This window comes from Magnolia sinica, chromosome 15, assembly GCF_029962835.1.
Source record: "Magnolia sinica isolate HGM2019 chromosome 15, MsV1, whole genome shotgun sequence".
Classification (NCBI taxonomy): domain Eukaryota; kingdom Viridiplantae; phylum Streptophyta; class Magnoliopsida; order Magnoliales; family Magnoliaceae; genus Magnolia; species Magnolia sinica.
In genome coordinates, this window is record NC_080587.1 from 17,951,632 (window position 1) to 17,965,864 (window position 14,233).

At 41.2% G+C, this 14,233-nt stretch overlaps 1 protein-coding gene across 1 annotated transcript in view; it reads right to left on the reverse strand.

The window, feature by feature from the left end:
• Positions 1-851: 851 nt before the first annotated feature.
• LOC131227515 (65-kDa microtubule-associated protein 5) overlaps positions 852-14,233 on the reverse strand; it is a 41,900-nt gene continuing 28,518 nt past the window's right edge. Inside the window, exon 11 of the mRNA XM_058223297.1 lies at positions 852-1,298. Within this exon, the coding sequence (XP_058079280.1) occupies positions 1,005-1,298 (294 nt within the window). The 3' untranslated portion in view covers positions 852-1,004. The remainder of the gene's footprint in view (positions 1,299-14,233) is intronic.

Below are 14,233 nucleotides of genomic sequence, written 5' to 3' on the forward strand. Positions count from 1 at the left end.
ACAAGAAGGATGCCCTATGATGAGAAGACTCCTTGGTCTCCCATCCTCCTCCCTTGAGACCGTATTTACACACTATTAATTCGTGCCAAAGATGCCCCTCAGTCCCGTATCTCCAAAGCCATTTTCCAAGGAGAGCTTGATTCATACGACTAAGTTGACAAATTCCCGCGCCACCCTGATCCATAGGCTTACACACTTCCTCCCAAGCCAGTAAGTGGAATTTAAAACCATCTACCGAGCCCCTCCACAAGGAACCCCCTCTCAACCTGTCCAAATTATCCCGCACTGATTTTGGACAATGGAATTAGGACATAAAATAAACTGGCATGTTGGATAGAGTGGCTTTAAGGAGAACCAAACGTCCGGCCAAGGAAAGATAACAACTCTTCCACTGAGACAGCCTATTCTCAACTCTCACCAGGACCTTATCCCATTATTAAGGAGTGTAATAAATAATATAGTCACACCAACTTCAAAAACCATACCAACCAAAGTTGGACTATGAGGGAGGATGCTGGATTTTAAAAAAAAAAAAAAAACAATTGCTGACCATTAACATTCCATGGGTAAACTTCTGACCAAAGAGCTAAGGCCACCTGCTTGGTGTACTTTTTTTAGAGTGATCCATCGATGTCAGGGGCACCAGATGAGTAGTTCATTTTATAAGGAAGGTCACGTGAATAAAGGCGACGATTAGGATTCAGTCTAAGGAATCCCCGAGGGACACCGAGCTGATCTCACATGGTCTTCCTATTTCTAAACATTTCTTATCTCAGCTTTTCATACTGAATCAATTCTCACCAAAAAAAAAAAAAAAATCCATACTGAATCAAAACCCCACATGAACAGAGTTTAAGAAGGATAAATGCTACAAAAGAAAAAAATAATAATAAAATTTATAAGGGTCTTTCCTTGTTAGTCATAACTCTAACTGTGATCACTGCCTAATCTTTGTAAATCAATACTATGAAAACAGGAAATAAGAAACAGAAAAGAGATACCCTTTAAGGAAATACAATGGCTGAACTGTTGCAAGAGGCATGATCATCCTTAGCAAGAGCTACATAGTTCACAGGTATTACTGCACCAACCTTGCTGCCATCCTTCTGGTCCTTGCCACCAGAAATTCCATGTCGGGACGAAGGCGTTGTGACACTCCGGCTTGTGGGAGTTCCCCCTGCTGTATTCACATTATTGCTTGACGATTTCTTCATTGTCAAAGGCCTCAATGCGGTCGGCCTTGAACCAAACATTGCCTCTTGCGCGGTAGCATGCTGCCCTTGCAGCCGTTTCTGCTCCTGTATAGCAAAATGGGTCAAGCAAAATGAGTCGCTGAAGTTGTTCAACAAGTAGGAATACATGACATTATATGTATGCCTGCACAAAATATATGTCAGAGTTATTACTCTTCTCAACTGCATTATATAATATGCGTCCTAGTATGGAAATTGCATGCATGCAGCTCAATAAATATTTCAGGCATGGCATGCAAGAATGCTGAAGTTGAATATCTTAGGTGCATGTTTGGATGTACCAACAAAACATGTTCAACTTTGAATATCTTAGGACCTGTTTGCGTTGGATAATTCATAAGGATCTTCATCGGTTTAGGTTTCCAACAGGGTAAAAGAAGTGGAACCCAGGACTCTATGTCATCAAACCCTTGGTCAATTTCTTCAAAGAGGCTCCATGATTGCAAACTATTTTGTTTTGGCACCCCCAACAAAACAAAATCCATCACATTAGAGAGTCTTGATGACAAGGGTTTGATAACATGGAACCCCAGTCCTCATATCTTCAGGCATTGAACCCGTAAAGGTTCAATTTTATTTTTTTTTTAACCATTGAATGCGAACAAGTTCTGAGGGTGCATACTTGGATGAATCACCAAAGCATGGTAGGCAACATCAGAGCCTACAAGGTCGGCTTGTCTTTGTGCTGGAGATGAAATGGAATCTACATAAAGGGGTTTCCATTTACCCTCTTTTCTGACCCAAGTTACAAGAAACATACAGGAAGATCCACAGCATATCTCACTTGAATTTTGATGCTACCCCATTGTATCAGCCTAGGGAACCAGGATCTTCCAAAATGAAAACAAATTTGTACCAAGGCATAGGCAGCAAACTTATAGATGTATGGTACAGATATAATGCACAAGTCTAGTTATACATGCAAGAGTAATATAATAAGTGCATTTATGTGCAAGATTATCCATCTTATGTATACTAGTATCTACTTATAAGAATATGAGTTGTATATGTATTGGTCCATACACACATATGAACACTTGTGCTCTCTATGCACATATACATGCTCTCATATATGCATAAATTAAAGATACACATCCTTAATTGGAAAAAATTTCAATCTATGTGTGCGTGTAGGTTCATTCATGTAGCATATTGATGTAGAGTGGGTCGCAAACACTTTCATGGCAAAAATTTTCCACGAACGAGAGAAGGCCCGATCGGAGGCGGAAATGATCTGGACCGTCAAAACTTTAAAACAGTCGTATTTCACAAACAAGGATGAGTTTTTTGACATATCATAGATGATTTTGGGGTAGGAGAAGCTACTTTAGCCAACCAACCCGCTATGCCGGGTTGCCCACGCCGGATTTGCAAGATTCCATCAGATCAATGGTCGAAAGTCTAATTTATTTTCATTTATACTATAAATAGTATGTTTTAGTTTAAGTATTACTTTTGATCCTTTGAGTTGTAGAAGTCATGCCCAACATGAAAAGGGCTTAGAAAACTTAGGAGAATAGAAGTCTAGTACGAATGGTGTTACTATTTATAGTAAGTCTAGTTTTTAGGGTGTTTGAGTTGGAGTTTAAATCTAAAACTCCATCCTAGGTTTGAGCTCATTATTTAAAGGATTGTAATTTTGTTTTTTCATCATCAATCAATTTATTTAGAATTTATCAGAAATTATTTCTATTTTTATCCCTCGTGGATTCGATGAAGCTCTGTGAGAAGTACAGAGAGCTCCGTGGATTCGGAGTAGTTATTCCCTGAGGAAGACGATGATCGATCTCATCACGTCCCTCGCTGCGTCTCGAACAAACTCAACTTGCCAAAGAAACTCATTAACATGTTACTCTTAAGGCTTTCTAATCCCTTTCCAAAAAATTTCAAATGAACCCTGCTAGCCTGACTATGCCTAGGCATAGCAGGAACGTATCTAACTACTACTTACTGAGCAGCACATAAGGGACAAATATGAATAAATTCCAACCCAATGGAAACGCCCACCATTAGTTGATCAGTGTGGGGACTACCCTAGTATATATATGTAACCCGAACCTATTCATCTTAGGCTACAATCAACAGGATCAAGTTCACTTGGTCCAGTTTTGAGTCGACTCAGTGAGTTTTAAAACCATGACCACACCTATGGAATGAAACTACTATGCACACATATTCACACATATGAGGTGCATGCCTCTTCAAGTTTTAATGGCTTATTATGTATAGAAGGCTTCCTCGATTGGTTAGCCAAAGTAGAGCAGTATTTTGATTACATGGACATGCCTGAACATAAAAAAATAAAATTAGTTGCGTTCAAATTAAAATATAATGCTTCTGCATGTTGGGAGCAATTACAACTCTCACGTGTCAGACAGAACAAGGTATCCATCCGATCATGGCCGCGGATGAGACGCCTTGCGTTCAAATTAAAATCCGATGCTTTTACATAGTGGGAGCAATTACAACTCTCACGTGCCAAACAGAACAAGGGGTCCATCCGATCATGGCCGCGGATGAGATGCCTTCTTTGATCACGATTCCTCCCCAGTGATTACAAGCATGTATTGTTCCAGCAATACTAAAATTGTCGGCAGGGGAATTGAACCATCACGGATTGCACAGAAGAATTCTAGCGATGGTCACGCGGAATGATTTGTCAGAGACCAAATCACAAAAGATAGCATGGTTCATAGGCAGTTTACGACCGACAATTTGGGATCAAGTTCAGATGCACCCGGTTGAGATCGTGGATGAAGCAGTTCGGTTGGCAGGTAGTGCGGAAATGCAGCTTGTAAGAGTATATACTCGACCTTATCTTTCGACTCGACCCCCCATGATAGGTGCCACGCATGACTCAACACTAGCTAAAGGAAAGGAACCAGTAAGAAGGCGTCCTCAACCTCCTACAATCATAAACCGTGACACAAGGAGTGGTCCATCTAAGCCTTAACATGCAGCACCAAAAACAATGGGTTCGAGTAGGATTCCAAATCCTTATAGTCAACCAAGGCCAAACAATTTTTACCGCTCTGGCCAACCAGGCCACTTATCAAAGACCTGCCCTCAACGCCCCGTAACTCACTTGGCCATTAACAAAGGGGGCACTGAAGGTGAGGCAGCGGAAGAAGGCCCTGGATTTGATGAAGATGAACAAGCCGCTCAAGGAGCTAGTGACAAAGAATGGTTGGTCGAGGATCATGGCGAATCCTTGGTTGTGAGGTGATTATTGTACACTCCAAGTAAGGAAGTGCACCCGCAGCGACACGATATATTCCGTATGTAGTGTACCGTCATTGGCAAGGTCTGTGATGTAATCATAGATAGTGGCAGTAGTGAAAACATCGTCTCGAAGTGATGGTAAACAAGTTGTGACTACTTATGACAAAGCATCCTTCCCCTTACTCAATTGGCTGGATAAAAAAGGTGAACCACACCAAGATAACTGAACAATGCACTTTCTTGTTTTCAATTGTTAGGAATTATAAAAACCGATTATTTTGTGGCATGGTCGACATAGAAGCATGTCATATGTTACTCGGTTGACCATGGCAATCGGACCGTGCTACGCGACCCACCAAGGATGAAACAATGTTTACGTTTTCGTCAAGGACAGTCAAAAGATGACCCTATGGTATCAAAGAACCACCCTGAAGCTTCTAAAGTGAAGGAGAGCTCCCTCCTGACCATTCGGGACTTCATGGAGAATTCCAAGGAAACCAACGAGGTGTACACCGTGGTAGCAAAGTGCGATGAATCGGAGCCCAAAGACATTTCTCCAAGTTTAAGGCCGTTGCTAAACAAATTTAAAAAAATCTGGCCTGAAGAGTTACCCGATGGATTGCGCCCCACGCGGGACATCCAACATCACATAAACCTCTTCCTGGGGCTAGCCTGTTGTTCTTAGGATTTGTTGTGACGTCCATGGGCATCCGTGTGGACGATGAAAAGGTGTGAGCCAGGGAATGGCCGATTCCGACGAACATTCATGAAGTGAGGAGTTTCCATAGGTTGGCAACATTCTATCATCAATTCATGCAAAATTTTAGCACTATAGTCGCACCTATTACAGATTGCATGAAAAAAAATGCCCATTTCAATGGACCGATGAGGCTGACAAGAGCTTTGGTGAAATCAAGCATCGATTGTCCACAACACTGATCTTAATCTTCCCAGTTTCGATAAGTTGTTTGAGGTTGAGTGTGACGCCTCATATGTCGAAATTGGATGAGTCTTATCACAGGAAGGCAGGCCGGTAACCATCTACAGCGAGAAGCTCGGCTGAGCAAAGCCTAGAGGTGAGCATCGAGTCGAGTCAAACCAAGTTAGGGCTGACCCGACTCGATCCGGTTTTGAAATATGCCTGACCCAAACTCGACCTGACTCCATACCAAGTCCAGCATGCCTAACTTGATCCAGGTATGGGCTCAGCTAATCCAAATAGAGTCCAACCCGGTTAGAAATACCGAGTCGAATCGAGTTGGTATCGAGTCGGATCGAGTCATCAGGCTAAGTTATAAAAATCAGCCAGGTCTACGACTCAGGTGGGCCACACTAAAGGAAAAGATGGAAATGGACACCAATGTGGGGCCACCTTTCATCAAACTCATTTATAAGGTCTCTTAGAAGAATAAATGCAAAAATACAAAAATTAGCCTCATCAAACACTCAGATGGGCCACGCTGCTCAAAAGTAGGGTTTTTAGGATCAATTTTTTTCATTGGTATGGCTCATATGATATTTTTATCAAGATGATCAGTTGTATTTATGGCTAACATAAGGGATCTCACATGATAGATGAAGTTGATTTCACATAGGTCCCACAATCAGAGCTTATTTCCCCAAGCACACAAAAGACCCTCGTTTCACCCAAATTGTATACATAAAATCCACACTATCCGTTAGGTTAGAACCATTGCTTGGACCATTCATATAAAAGATAACCCCAATTAAAAACTCATATGTGCCACACCAATGGAAACAATAAAAAATTGCTCCCAATACTGATAGGTTAGTGCAGTGTGGCATGCTTGTGATTTTTATATATTCATTTCATCCAAAGTAAATGAAGCATGTCCATAAAACGAACAAAGTAAATAAACATTATCAAAAATCAAAAGTAAATAAACCACGTCCACATACAGACCAATAAAACCACCATTCATTCAATATCCTCTGTATGATGAATGCCTTTGTGGCATGCAACCTGAGTAACCTTGTCCATAATCGTAACCCCCTCCACCTTCGTCGCCAAAATCATCATTTGGTCCTCTTTTTACGGCTTCAACTGCGGGAGAACTCTAAGCTGACTCCGAGCTGGAGGTATCCAAAAGATGGTTGTTTACCTCTATTGAATCAGATGGTGGAGATTCCTTTCCATCGTCCTTATTCATAGATTAAACAAATTTTTTCAGTCGCTTTTTATGATCCGATTTGTATGGGATTCTCAACTGCCTATAGAATGCTGCGAGACTTTTAAGAAACTTTGATTATTTACTCATGCTTGATTCAGCATCATATTGTCTCAGAGGGGGTTGATGTTGTTGTCTGGTCCTGGATGCCATTTTCAAGTTTTCTTTTACGGCATCTTTATAATGTTGTTCTTCTTGTTCCCTTAAAAGTCTCTCTTGTTCTTCTCTACTAATTGTGGAGGCAGGTCCTCTGCTTAACCGTTCTTCAATTATAATAGGCCTACTTTTATATCTTCTATGGCTGGTTGTAGTGGTTCTAGTTGTAGGGGAATGGGTGGAGAAAGTCTTTGCATTTGAGTCGAGAATGGCTCAAAATAAATCCCGGACTTCCTTAGGAGCTTTACTACATGGTGCAGTGTCTCCTCCTCGATAAGCCAAATGTAATTTAAACCGATTTATTTTGTTTACAAATTATTTTCCACGCAACTTGCATTGTAACTTTATCTTTCCGTCCTGGGAGTAGACTTGAGCTACATAATCCCAAATATCTACCGATGGATCATCTTTCAATGACATATCTATAAGTGTTTATTTTGAAAGAAAAATATTTAGTTAGGTTAAGGCAACATAAATAATTAAGGAATGTAGATAAATAAAGGCAACGCAATCAGTCAACCATATGAGATTTAATCAACATTAACTAATTTAAAAGTATAAACGAAAAAAGAAAAATATCCATGCATCCATCAAATATTACAAATTAGGTCCACAAAAAATAATTGTCAAAATCTTGTTGCAGCTTGTAAGCAAATGCAAGAGAAACAGAAGGCAGTGTCTTATTCCGCAGCCTATTTCATGCAATTGTCGTAGGTATTGTCTCATCTTGCTTGTCACTATCCTTTTCCTCGAACTCCTCATCAATAGAGTTCCCTTTCCCCCAGATTAGACCAACTAATCTTGTGTACAAATGAGCGCTTCAACTGATTTCGGTGTAAGTGAGCTCTGATACTTGTTCATGACCCTACTCCCCATACTAAAAGCAGATTCTGACACCACGGTTGAAATTGGAATTGATAATATATCTCGTGCCATTAACGAGAGCACATGGTATTGTGAATCACGAGATTTCGACTTCCACCATTCTAAAACATCAAATTCTTCGCCTTCGTACTTTACAAGTGGCTCCTTGAGATAGTGGTCAAGTTCTGAGTAGGTTGTCTGCGTTTGAGTATGAACCTGTGCCAGGAAAGACATGAAATCAACGATCGTGTTTCACTCTTCATCAATAGTAGAACTAGAACTCACTTCAGGAGTACTCAGGCCTGCTGCTGTAGTATTATCTCTTACAGCGCCCAAAGTTTGTACATAGAAATTGTACAAATCATCAACTGCATCATGAATCTTATTGACCTCAATGACACTCTTCTCACCATATAACTTATTAAAGATGAATACAATCATGACCATCTTGTATCAAGGATCAAGAACAACTGCAACTGCTATTATGAGACTGCACTCACACCAATACTTATCAAACTTAAACTGCATACCCATGGTCATTAATTGTAAAAAGTTTGGTCCACTACAACTTCTTTACAAAACATCTTTTACCCTCCAAAGTTCTAGCATAAATATATTTGTTGTTGGATACTTGCTTCCTGAAAATTTCTTCGTTGTGTCGTAAAAAACAGAAAGGAACTTGCGAACTGATTCAACTCTTGACCAATCATCATTAGAAGGCAACCAAAGATACGCACTATCATGCTCCGCATAGTGAGAGAATACATCTTTAAAAGCTATTGCTGAATCCAACATTTCAAAAGTTGAATTCCAACGTGTCATGACATCTAGCTTCATCGTTCTCTGAGATAACAAATTCAACCGTTTCACGATCTCATATCATGTATATAATTGTGAAGGTGACCCCTGTATGTACTTCGCACTCTCTTATGTTCTCGATCATTGGCTCAATTGTTTTAAGGTCATCTTGTACAATGAAGTTTAGGATGTGAGCACAACACCTAACATGAAATATCTTTCCACCAAAATACAAGTCACTAGTGGCTCTAAATTGGTTCCGCAAATTCGTTATCACACTATCATTTGCAAAGGAATTGGCTAAAGTTATTGAGGAGATTTTCTTCTCAATACCTCACTCCACAAGACATCTATAGATGCAATCTGAAATCATCAATCAAGTGTGAGGAGCAAGATAACGAAAGTTTATAATTCTTTTGTAGAGCCTCCATTTGGCATTAACATTATAGGCAGTTAGTAACATATATCCCTTTCGTTGATTGAATGTCGTCCACAAATCTAATGTCAGGCAGATTTGGGAAACCGATTCCAACTATCCTTTTAACTTAAGATTCTTGCTCACATACATCTTCATATACACTCTCTTTATTGTTGTATAGGTGAACTTCTCGTATCTGCATTAAGGCCTCTGGCTAATTCGATTAAAAAAATGACTCTCTACCATCTAAAACGGTCTTTCATTGGAAATAATAAATCCGGCCGACAACTGGTTCACATGTTCTCTATTATACTTATAGATGGACAATGTCCCTTATGACGGACCCACTAAAGAGTGGGTAAATGAAAGTGTCTATTACCTTGAGGTCTGACTTCTCACTTCTTTATGACACTTCGAAATGTGTTTCTTAAGAGTCGTGGTCAACCCATCTACTTGTTTAGCATATTAAGCCTTGCAGTACTTGCATTGTATCTTCACCGTGCCGTTTTTCAGGGTTACTTCGTCAAGATCTTCCCACACTACCAATCTTTTTTTCACTTTTCCTGTAATCTGTGACTGTGAGGTATTAATATCAATGGGCACCGCTTCATCTTCTATACCTAATCCTTTATCCTCCAAGATCATCGACGATGTAACCGACAAATCGTCGGGGTACTGGAAATTTCCTCACTAGCCATCTAATAGTTGAAAGATACTAAATCAGTTTAGCACTAGCACTCTAATGCACTAAACCTTAAATTAGTCACTCATCCAAGGTTGGATAGATTGTAATACTTTCATATTCTCATTTAAATGCCCACTCTGAAAATCCGACAGCATCTCCCGATGTCTCTCCAGATAAGTTGATCTTCTATTACATTCTGATGCCAAATATCTAAGCAATGTGAAGATATTTGACAAAATATGAAAAAGAAGAAACATATCCAAAGAGAAATGGGGAGATGAAGCGCACATCAAGCATGAACATTTAAATAAGTTATATGAAAGCATACTATCTAACCTTGAACTATCCAAAATGGGACAATTTAAGCAATTTATATGCCACTAAAAACACACTATATCTATGTTTGGCCACATAGAAATCCTCAAATGGGCAACTAATTATCTAACTCACAAGTCACAATAATAAGCTAAGAAAAAGCAATGTAATTGTAATCCATACATATTAAGCTAACTATATAAATATAATGCACAGTAATAAGCTAAGCAAAAAAGCAACGTAATTTATACATATTAAGCTAACTATCTAATGCATAATAATAAGGTAAGCAATAAGCAATGTAAACCATAATTTCAAAAAAATTAACCACTAATTGTTTAATTCAAATAAATAAAACACATTAGCAATTTAGGATTTAGGGTTTAAGGATTAGGTTTAGCCATTTAGGTCTTAAGGTTTAGGGTTTAGGGTTTAGTATTTCAGGTTTGGATTTAGGGTTGGGGTTGGGTTTTAGGTTTAGGGTTAGGTTTTAGGGTTAGGGTTAGGGTTTACGGTTAGCCCAGCCGCACCCGAGCCAGGCCAGATGCACCACAGCGAGCCCCGCCACACCACACCCGAGCCAGGCCACAGTGAGCCCTACCTCACCGCACCCGAGCCAGGCTAGGCACAACACACCTGACACGAGCAAGCCTGGACACACCACAACGAGCCCAGGCCACTTCCGAGTCAGCCCGGACGCACCACAACGGTTCCAAGTCACTCCATTTAATGATTTATCTTATTAAAACAATAAAAAAGAAAGAAATAATACTTGAAATAGAGCTGGACGGGTGTTGTTGTGTGACGGGTGGAGGAGATAGAGAGAGGAGCTCAAAGCCTCGAATGGGTGGTCGCTGCCCGGACGGGTGTTGTTGTGCAGACGAGTGGAGGAGAGAGAGAGAGAGGAAGAGCTCGCTGATAGAGGGTGGTCGAACGGGTGGCTCCACCAAAGTAGGGTTCTTGGATCGGGTTGGGTGCAGCACGGGCTGCTTCGAGTCAAGTTTCAGATAGGGATAGGGCTACTCGACCCGAACCTGATTCTGTCATTTGGTTCGGTTCAAGTCGGATCTAGCCGAGTCCAGTTACTATGTAACTCAAACTCGACTCGGTCGGGTTTCGGATCAGGATAGGGCTACTCGATCTGAACCCGACTCTGCCATTTGGTTCGGGTCAAGTCGGATCTGACCGAGTCGGACGAGTCGAGTCGTCCCCTGCCCAACTCTAGCAATGCCTGAAAGAAATGGTTGACATATGAGCTTGAGTTGTAGCCAGTGGTTCAAGCACTGCAACATTATCTGGTTTAGAGAGAGTTTGTTCTTTACATTGACCATCAAGTCTAAAAGTTTATTAATAGTCAAGCTAACGTGAATCGTGTGCATGATAGATGGGGTTGCATTTTTGCATAAATCCACGTTCTTTCTGAAGCATAAGTCAGGGCAGCAGTACAATGTGGATGATGCACTTAGCCGTCATGCATCACTACTTGTTACGATGAGCAATAAGGTAGTCGGCTTCGACTGTCTCAAGGAGTTGTATACCGAGAACGAGGACTTCAAGGATGCATGGGTGAGGTTCCAAGAGAGTCATCCTAATGACCTACATATGCAAGATGGTTTCCTCTTCAAAGGTAATCAACCGTGCATCCCCCAAAGTTCTCTTAGGGAGCTTATTATCCAAGAGCTACATGGAGGTGGCCTTGGTGGACACCTTGGACAAGACAAGTCGCAGGCTCTTGATGAGGAATGATGTTGCTACCCACAATTGGTACGTGACGTGAGTAAAGCAATGCAGCGTTGTCATGTTTTTCAGAACTCCAGGGGGTAGTCTCAAAATACGGGCCTCTACACCCTGTTACTTATGCCTGACGACCCTTGTGAGGTGTGAGGACTTATCTATAGACTTCGCGTTTGGTCTCCCACGAACGCAACGGGGCATGGATTCGTTGTTCATGGTGGTAGATCGTTTCTCAAATATGGCACACTTTATCCCATGTACGAAGCCTTCGATGCAACACACGTAGCGAATTTATTCTTCAGAGAGGTAGTGCGGCTACACAGGATTTCCAAGACCATTACGGGCGTCCGTGACACGAAGTTCATTAGCCACTTCTGGCGGACTTTGTGGAATCAATTCGGTACGCAACTTCAGCTCGGTGGTGCCTACCACCCACAAACCGATGGGCAGACTTAACTTGTGAATCACAAGTTGAGAAACCCACTCCGATGTATTTCAGGTGACAAACCGAAGCAATGTGATTTGGCCTTGTCTTAAGTGGAGTTTGCATTCAACAACATAGTGAACCGTTTGATAGGGAAATCCCTGTTCCAGATTGTTTATAGTCGAGTGCCTCGCCACACACTTGACTTGGTCCATTTGCCTAAGCTCCCAGGCATGAGCATTATAGCAGAACATATGGCGGACCGAATTGTGGGCATTCATGTGGATGTGCAAACCAAGTTACAAGCTTCGAACAACAAGTACAAGGAGCAAGCCGACAAGCATTGGCAACAAAAGGTGCTCGAGGTGGGGCGACCCTGTTCTGGTGCATCTACGCAAAGAGAGATTTCCGACCGGCACCTACAACAAATTAAACAACAAGAAGATTGAACCGGTACCGATCATCTAAATATTAATGGCAAGGCTTACATTGTTGATCTTCTAGATGACATGGAGATCTCGTGTACTTTCAACGTTGCGGACCTAACCGAGTATCATGAACCAAAGCTAGACAAGAACTCTAAGTCAAGTTCTTTTGAAGTGGAGGGGAAAGACGTATAGCATATCGCAAACACTGTCATGGCAAAGATGGACCAGAGAAGGGCCGATCGGAGGCAGAAATGATCCGGACCGTCAAAACTTTAAAACAATCATATCTCGCAAACCGGGATGATTTTTTCAACATATCATATATGAATTTGAGGTAGGAGAAGCTACTTTAGCCAACCAACCTGCTACGCCATGTTGCACACGCCGGATTTGCGAGATTCCATCAGATCAATGGTCGAAAGTCCAATTTATTTTCGTTTTTACTATAAATAGTAAGTTTTAGTTTGATTGTAACTTTTGATCCTTTGAGTTGTAGAAGTCACACGCAACATGAAAAGGGCTTAGAAAAATTAAGAGAATAATGTGGTTAAGCCAAATTAGACACTTATTATTTTTGGCCGAAAACCATGAATTTTAGTAGGAATGGTGATCGTCTATAAATAGTAAGTTTACTATTTATAGTAATTCATGTTTTTAGGGTGTTTGTTTTGGAGTTTGAGTCTAAAACTCCATCCTAGGTTTGAGCTCATTATTTAAACGATTGTAATTTCGATTTTTATCATCAATCAATTTATTTCGAAATTATTAGAAATTATTTCTATTTTTATCCCTCGTGGATAGGGGTGTGCACGAACCGAGCTAGCTCGGTTAGCTCGCTCAACTCGACTCGAAAAAGCTCAATTCGACTCGGTTCAAAGCTGAGTTCAAGCCGAGTCGAGCTGATTTTTTAAGCTTGAAAATGAGTTCGAGCCGAGTTCGAGCACGCCCTAGCGCGACTCAACTCGAATCGAATCCAGCTCAAATCGAACTCGGATCGAACCAGTTCGGTGACTCGGTTACTTTGCCATTGATGTTGCTCACCAACTGTTTGATAAAATGACTCAACGAAAGGTGGCTGGTGGCAAGGAAGGTATTTTTTTCCCTAATGTACTGAATCACAAGCTCAAGGAACTGAGGGTACATGTGCTAATAATCGGGCTCGATGAATCCTTGCATCCCGATGCGCTTTGTTACCAGGCAGAACAAGTTGTGTATACCCTCTTGTTGGGTGAGATTGTATTGAGATATCAACCCACAAACAACAATCCGTCTGTAGACTTTCATGTTCAACAAAACTGCATCAAGCATGCATCCACCCACATTTTCAAAGTAGATGTCTATGCCTTCAGGGAAGCACCATTTCAAGGCTGCAGCCAGATCCTGCTCCTCTTTGGGTTCGATGGTGGCAAGGAAGGTATGTACATGAAACAAATACCCTTTTTCTCTTTGTTTTTCTTGGTTTTTATGTTGCTTAGAAGGTGTTTGATAAAATACCTGTAAAACCATTACCTCTGTTTGTAAAACAGTGGGAATTTGAAGTTGCAGTTCAGGTGTTTGTGGAAATGCCTCAATGGCGAACTCGGCTCGATCTTGGCTCGAGCTCGGACCGAGCTGCTAACCAAACCAAGCCGAGATGAGTTTGAGCTGAGGTCAACCAGTGGTCGAGCCGAGTCGAGCTGAGGCCAGCTCGACTCAGTTCGACTCGATGTACACCCCTACTTGTGGATTCGAGGAAGCTCTGTGAGGA